Source organism: Nannospalax galili, unplaced genomic scaffold (genome assembly GCF_000622305.1).
Source record: "Nannospalax galili isolate Female #2095 unplaced genomic scaffold, S.galili_v1.0 scaffold3251, whole genome shotgun sequence".
In the NCBI taxonomy this organism is placed as follows: Eukaryota; Metazoa; Chordata; class Mammalia; order Rodentia; family Spalacidae; genus Nannospalax; species Nannospalax galili.
Genome location: NW_008330221.1, coordinates 388,858 through 397,029, shown reverse-complemented (window position 1 = coordinate 397,029; position 8,172 = coordinate 388,858). Strand labels below are relative to the sequence as shown.

The window sequence follows — 8,172 nt, the reverse complement described above, 5'->3', positions numbered from 1 at the left end:
TCCCGATACCATTATCGTAATGCTTATGAATTTTTAGGAAAATCCAGCATATTAACAGTAATTCTGTTTCTTAATAAACATGAATAAGCATTTTTGTAGGTTTATTTCTATTCAAAAAGTTACTGTCTCGGGACATAATTACAAATCAGAAAACAGTACAATTCACACAATAAAATGTGGAGAACAATATAGTAATAGCTAAAACGTTTTAGCTGGTTGAAAACAAAGCTCTAAGAACTGCTTTCACAGAGAAGTACTCCTTTCAAGAGCGAGAAAAAAATCAACAGGCTCAAAAATCACACATTTTGAAGATCATTTTCTTCTTGATCACCAAACTTATAAAAATAGGCCTTGAGTAGAAATCATAAAGTTTCTCAATGCAGAAGAAAAAAAATTTATAAATTAAATATGAGCCATAACTGATTATTTATGCTTATACTACACGAGTTCAAACATATAATTTTTAGTTCTTAAATGAACTTATCCACAATATTTGGGAAGAAGCGCCTACAGCACGTGTAAAAGTGTAATTTTTGTCTTAACTGAAGAATATAATTTTCTGGGTACCAGGTTCCACACGTCTTCCCTCAAATAGATGGCTAAGCTCAAGTGCCTTCTCCACAAATTTTAATTTTTTGGTGAAGTGGAACTCTAATCTTGGGTCAGTAGGACCATTTTGGAAGGCTTTTCCAGACGCAGGGAGGTTCGGTCCGGTGCAGACAGAGCCGCCCTGTACTGACAAGCCACAGGAGCAGAGCGAAGGGAAACCGTTTCTGACGGAAACAGAATTTTCTTTAAAAAAGTCTTTTTCTAGTCACAAAACTTAAAACAGAGAGAGATCTAACATTCCCACTAAATTCTACCAGGAGGAAGACGTAAAGCAAGCCGAACAGCCACCGCTGTGCTTTTAGAAAACCCGTCGCTACAATCAGACCACATAGGGTCCTGAGCACTTGGGCTCTGAGGAAGACGCCAGGGCAAACCGGCCCCGCCGGGCGGCGCTTCGAGGGGGCGGGGCGATCCGGGGGTGTGTCGGGGGAGGGGCGAGTCCTGCGTCCCGGTCTAGGGCGGACGTCGAGGGGCGTGGCCAGGGCGGCCTCGGGGCGGGGCGGACCCCTCTTCTGAGGCTGGAGCGGGTCCTGGGACCTTGACAGATCCTGCGGCGCGCGGTCATGTCCGTCACGCGCCCCCCGGGGCCCGTCTCAGAACCGCGTCCTGCGGACTCCGCTCCCCTGTCGCCCCCGGGCAAGCGGCCTCGCCTGGAGGAGCTGGGCGGCGTCTCAGAGGCGGGCTACCGGCTGCTTCTGGTGCCGCGCTTGTCTGAGGTAGAGAAAGCCTGGGAGTGGTCGCCCAGACCCTTCGCCGCCCTCCTCGTTCCGCTGAGCGCGGCCTTCGGCGAGTGGGAGAGCTCGGCGCCGGCGTTCTCGTCAGCCAGGGCCGGGTCTTCGACGGCTCGGGACGGGGCCTGTGACCCCGGAAGGCGCGACGACGACGACGCCCCGGGTCTGCGCCCGCGTGGCGGGCTCGGAGCGGAGGCCGGCCGCCTCCCGCACCACGCCCTCACGCCCGACGTGCATGTGGCAGACCGCCCTCGTGAAGAGCCGGTGCGCAGAGAGAGGGGCCGTGCTCGTGAAGACTGCGGGTCCCCGCCTGCGCTAGTGGTGACCTCCGCGGAGAAGAACAAGCCTCCCGGAGCTGAGCTCGCGCGGACCGCCGACAGCTCTGCGGACCCTCCCTCACCTGTGCCCCGAACACCTCTGTTCCCAAACCCGCTTGGCTTGGGCGGCGCCAGGCCCGGCCGCTTCAGACCCAGCATCACAGTTACTGTCCCTGAGTTTCGAGCGGACTTACATAGCAACATGCCCTCTGTCTATTTAAAGCAGGCAGCAAAGAAAAAGAATGGCAAATTTGTGGCATATGTTAGGGATTTCACAAACATTGACTCGTCCCAAAATAGACCTGATGCTAAGAAGCGCAAGTTACAGCACGATAAAAAACCTGTAGTGGAAAAAGTTTTTTCTGACTATGATGAAAGTAACCCCCAGTCACCCAGCAACCAAAATAATTTTTGGGGGAAAAAGGACTTAATCAGTTTAAACTGTTATCACTACAGTAGTATGACGTGTGATGTAAAAGGCTCTAAAGAGAATTTCACTATCACACCAGAAAATTCAAAGCTGAAGAGAGCTGAAAGGAGTCTGAAGGTTTATGTGTCTCCCACCCCAGAAAACTCCCAAAGCTGGGACTATAACCGTAGGTCAACTTTGAAAAGAAAAGGACAAAAAAGTTTGATAATGAAAAATTATAAGATTATCTGTGAAAATATGAAAAAACTTGGTGAAAATTTGAATTTGTCACAGTTGTTAAGAGTAGACCTGTTAAACAAGGGAGATTATCACAGTACAAATGTCTTGAGTGTACATGAACAGCAATCAGAGCCTCTGGTGATAGGAAATTTGGATGCTCCCTCAGATTTGAGGAATGTTTGGTTTAATGGTAAAGGAGAAAATAGCAATCTGCTACAGTTGAAATGCTATACTATACAAAAAAGCATTTCAGGAAATAAAAAGGACAGTATTTTAACCTATAAAATATTGAGATGTGACAGGCAAACCAGTAATATGAATGCCACTATAAAGAGTGGCATTTTGAGCAAGTGTTTACAGAACAAGATTTTAGAATATTTAAATGTAATTCCGAAAACCAATATAGCTCCTTTGCTCAGTAACTTTGATTCATTCATAAGAAGTGGGCATGGCTGGGAATCAGAAGAGGGATCCATTTTCCAGTGGATAGTTCATTTGAATTATTCAAAAAATATTGTAACAGAAAGCCATATTGTATATGTAGCAAAGAGCTTAACTTTTTTGGGAATATTAGAAGATAATAGGAAACATGTGCCCAAGAAAAGAAAGCTATTTAAAACTGAGCAAGTTCTTGAAGGGGCTAAGAATCAAAACATTAGTTTCTTAATAACAACTAAAAGTCTTCCAGGTTTTGAAACATATGAGAATGTTCCAGTTTTAATGGATTTTGATAACATAAGAGAAATAACTTTGACACGAGAATCTAGTAATGTGAATGCAAGTTGTCCTGCACAACTAAATGTAGATAATTGGGCTCATTATAGTTTTAGTACTGTTAAAACACAGGTCAAGTCTGGTCCTCAATTTACACAGAATAACTGTGGATATAGTAGTGGAAAATGCTATAAAATTAGTAAGTGCAATCAAGATTTAGATACTGAAAGAAAACAGAGGCAGAAGGGTAGTCGTCTCAATTTCAAGTTCATGGTTGAAGACGCTGCTAATCTTAGGGAAATGACCACACTGTCAAGCCCAAACAAAATGCACCATGAGCAGATGAATAGCACGGCTATAATTCAGAAGCTCAATTTTGAGAAGTTGTTAGATGAAGGGAAAATATGGGAATTAAAAGTCATTAAAAGTTTAAGTAGGTGCCAAGTTCAGAAAGACTTTGAGATAGAAGAGGAAGAAGATAGTTTTCCCCTTATGTACGGGATGTGTTCCATGCAGTCAGTTTCAGTAATGAGTAAAAAAGTAAATGTGGAAGAGACTAAATCTGCTAATCAAGACGATAGAGCTGACACAAAAGAGTTTGAGACTATTTTGCAAGATAGTGAGTTAGCTAATTCAAAGCATTTCCATCCAAAGAATGACTCTACATCATATGTTAATCATCAGTTTGAAAATGACTCAAGTGAAGAGAGCAATGAATGTTTTCAGGGCCTAACTGCTAACTGTTTATCAACAGAAACTCTGACAATAGCTAAAGATTTCGAGATGAAGAGTAAATTTGATTTAGTACTTGAAGAACTTCGTATGTTTCATGAAATTAGTAAGGAAAATGAAATTCCCAGTAATGTGGAAATGAACAATAGGAAAGAAAATCACTTTGGAGAAAGTAATGATATAGAGGAAACAAAAATGGAGATAGAAAAGGAGTTGAAATTGGTGGAAACCAACAAAACGTATACATCTTTTTTGCACTGCGATATGAAAGCAGGTCCTAATAAGCATAAAATATACCAAGGTTTGTTTCGGTGGAAAACAATACCTAATAATGGAGGACAGGAAGTTCCCAATGAGTATTGTTGTCCAAGATCAGAGGAACACTTGCTCTGTTCTACTCCTGAGGAAGGTAAGCAATTTAAGATGTCCTTTCTCATGATAAAAATTTACTGCTTTTTATTTTCCTGTGCAGAAAAAGTATGTAATTTTTGAAAAAAAAACCCCACCCCCAAAACCCAAGCCAAGCCAAAACAAAACAGAAGAGAGTATTAATGTAGACTATTTCCCCACAAAGATATATTCAAATGTTAGTTAATACACTGAAGTTGAAGGAAACAAGCTATTAAAATTTTTAAAGTTCTAAAAAGTCCTACTTTATCTCTCAATATCCAGTTGGAGGCAATGTTTGTATATATAATTTGTTAATATTGTTAAAATTTGTTTATAAAAATGACTTTCTCTAGACAGGCGCTTTAATCAGGTAAGCAATGAAGCTTGCACAAAAGTTAAATAAACATGTTAATGTTTATTTTCAGATTGTAAGAAACCTTTACCTCAAAGGCCTGCTTTTTCTCCTGATGGATGCAAGGGAGAAAAATATAATTATCTATTAAGGGGAGGTAAGATCTTTATTTACTTTCTAAATATATTTTAAGATGGTTGTCATATTTTATATTTTTAACAAGATAAAATACTTTGGTTGCTGGAAAACAAATACAGAATTTAATGCATTAAAATATTGATAATTGAATTATACAATTCCAATAATTAGAAACTGGTTAAAATTGCAAATGATACTTAGAATAATACTGAACGTTGTCATCTGCAAAACCACACTCAGATATTTACGTTGATATATGACAATAATCTGTGTGTTGAGATAGGTGCTGTAAATGTGTGATTCATCATGTGTGCAGCATTAGTTGACAAAACAAAAAATAATTCATCGAAGTTGGATTTCCAGTGTTAAGATGCCACTTCCAATTATGCTTTATACTACTCTTTTTTTGAGACAGGGTCTCACTGTAGCCACAGCTGGCATGGAACTTACTATGTAGACTAGGCTGACCTCCATGTTACAGATATGTTTGCTTCTTCCTCTGAGGTGCTGGGACTAAAGTTGTGTGCCACCATTCCCAGCTTATCTTATACTTTTATGGCTCTCCTTGTATAGATATTTTATAAATGTAAGCAATATAATACTAGTAGTAGAGAGGCAGAGGCAGGAGAATCCTGCAAGTTTGAGGCCAGCCTGGTCTATGTAACAAGTTTCAGGCCAGGCAAGGCTACGTAGTGTGTCAAACTACCCCACCAATAATTTCCTATTATTTAGGCATGTTAACATGATTTTTGAGTGTGACTGTTATACATTTTTGGTTGCCAGTAAAGAAAACAATCAAAGAAAAATTAGACAATTGCCAATAACCCTTGGTCAAGAAGTCTTCAATAATAGAATAAAACAAAACAGGTCTTTTGTTACCAATGAGTGTGGGCAGAGATAGGATCGAAATTAGGAAACAAGGCAAACTCATAGTCTGGTCATAAATTTATATAACAATCTTAAATCTAAAAGAACAACATTATAGATAAGATATATTTGCCAAAATATCACCAGTGATCCATCATTTCTCAAACATTTTTCTTGGTTTCTCATCATCAGTAGAATGCTATCTCCAACGGCTTCAGTTTTGCCCCAGGAATTACTCTTTTCTTTTTTTGAATTTCATTATCAACCTATCTACCTGTCTAAGTGATCTGATCTAGGAGCAAATATGGCTTTGTGAAACATTTGAATCTCCTTGAAGTGACATAGTCTGATGTTAAATTAAAACTTAAATATCAGAACAATCCTTTATTGTATTACAGATGACATATCCATGCTCTATTATATTAGAACATATACTAACATAGCTGTTAACAATATGGCATAGCTGTTCAGCTTCTAATTCAGAACCCATGTACATAAAACATAACATTAAGTTGGCTTTACATCTTACTTAGTTTTTTTTTTTGAGTTTAAATGCACTTTATTTTTATACAACCTACACGACCTGTTTTTCTTAAAAAACAATGCCCCTACTCTAAATAAATCATGGTCAAAATAAAAGAGCTTGAGATGACATCAGTCCTGTTTGTCTTAACTCCTGGTGGTGTATGGATGAAAAGCAGTAGCCAATTGTGGTGACAAGGTGCTAGATCCAAATTGTCCAATTTGTTACTGTAAAACAAGGAGATTGCATCAAGATCTTTTCACATTTTGCGCAGGCAAATTCAATATGGATGGCCACAAAAACAGACAGAAAGTGCGCGCGGTGGGGGTGGTGGGGGGCGGGAATTTTCTTTTGCATACTTGTTACTGTTGTTCTTATGTCAGATTGCCTGACTGGAATACTGATCTTATTTAGTTTCTTTATCCTAGGACGAGTTTCTAACCTTTCTTGTACTTAGGCTTCCATATTTTAAAACTGGATATAGGATTAAGTAAAATAATGCATTCAAAGTATTTGGTACATAAAGATGCTTAGTAATTTCTCAGCATATGTTGCTAGTATTATGATTAGAAGTAAAGATTTTTAAACATACTGGTAATTTTCACTTCCTTTTGTAACTGTTTGTATTGTCCTGTTTTCAGGTGGCATTTCAAGAATACAGCCTCTTAAGACGTGCAACCGTCCAATCAGGGTTGGTTTATCAAGGAAAGCTAGACCAAAGCAACTCCACCCTCACCTGAAATAAATGAGTTGTGAAAATTTAAGTGAAGATTTTCGACTTTTGTAGTTCAACATACCTAGAAATGTTTACTTTCTTTCTTTGGATACATGTTTTCAAGTTCAACTTGGAGATTTTGGTGCTTTATTTGTGTGTGAATTTTTAAATTATCTTTAAGAGAAAATATTTCATGATATATGTGTGCAATCGTTTTGTAGAAAAAAAAATCTATAACTTTTGTAAGTTTCTGAAAGAATCTATGGCTTATAAAAACAATAAACCACTGTTCTGACCCATTCAGGACTGTTCAGTCTTCATTTTGTCAAATGAACAAAATAAACATGCAGGTGGGCTTTCTTTTCTCTTTTTTCGCCCCCACTCCTTCTCCTCCTTCTTTTTTTATTTGAGACATGGTCTCACTGTGTAGTCCTGTATGGCCTAGAACTGGCTATATAGAGCAGCCTGGCCAGGAACTCAGGAAGATTGGCCTACCTCTGCTTCCTGAGTGCTGGGATTAAAGGTATGTACCACACATCAGGTGCATGCAGGTATTTGAAGGTCACAGCTGCTATTATACTCGGGCTTTCTTTTACGTGCTGCATATATATTCCCTTGCATAGCTTAAGCACTTGATTTCTAATCTTGGTATCTTCCTCCAGCATTGTCTTCAGCCCCTGAGTAGGACACTGTCTATTAATTTATTTACTCATTGAATAAATACACATTAACACTCCTATTTTTGAGAGTGATGGAATAGAGAGATGTGTGTGCTACCTTGCCTTATAGAGTTATTTTTCTTGGTCTTCTTTTTTTGTTGTTGGTGAGAAGGTTATCATGTAGTTCAAACTGGTCTCAAATTCTCTATGAAGCTCATGATGACCTTGAACTTCCTGACCTCCTTGTCTCCAGTGTGCTGGGATCATAAGTGTGTGTCACCATACCCTTGTTGGAACTTCCTGTGCTGTGTTTGGTAGAGAATAAATGTGCATGATTTAAAGCTAACAAGTAAATGAAGAATAATTTAAAAATACACTAGACAAATAATATCATTAGTTTGCAAAAAGTAAATAATCACTAAGAAAACAGAAAACAGCATATATTGTCACAGGTAAGACTAAATGTATTGATTCACAAAGTAACTATAATTGTGTTAAACTACTATAGGCAAATGCTTTCAGAATCATTAAATTAGGCCTGGAATGTGGCTTCATTGGTAGATTTCCATCCTCCAGGCGCTATCCAACTCCAGCCACCTGCTGTCATCCCTTGGCCGGTTCTCCGCTGGAGGGTGCACACCTCACACACTGAGCTACACCTTTAGAATGCAAGCTCCTCCAAGGCAGGATTGCTTTCTTTCCTCAGAAATAAATTCCTGCCAGCAGCACACATTCATATTGAGTGTAAACAGATAGAATTCTGCTCGTGTCTCATA

General features: G+C 39.3%; 1 protein-coding gene across 1 annotated transcript; it reads left to right on the top strand.

The window, feature by feature from the left end:
• The first annotated feature begins 1,172 nt into the window (after positions 1–1,172).
• On the top strand, positions 1,173–6,938 carry Rad51ap2 (RAD51 associated protein 2). Its single transcript, XM_029568502.1, has 4 exons — positions 1,173–4,161; positions 4,568–4,651; positions 5,048–5,065; positions 6,664–6,938. The coding sequence occupies exons 1-4, from the start codon at positions 1,173–1,175 to the stop codon at positions 6,765–6,767; spliced, it is 3,195 nt and encodes a 1,064-aa protein (XP_029424362.1). The 3' UTR covers positions 6,768–6,938.
• The last annotated feature ends 1,234 nt before the right edge of the window (positions 6,939–8,172 follow it).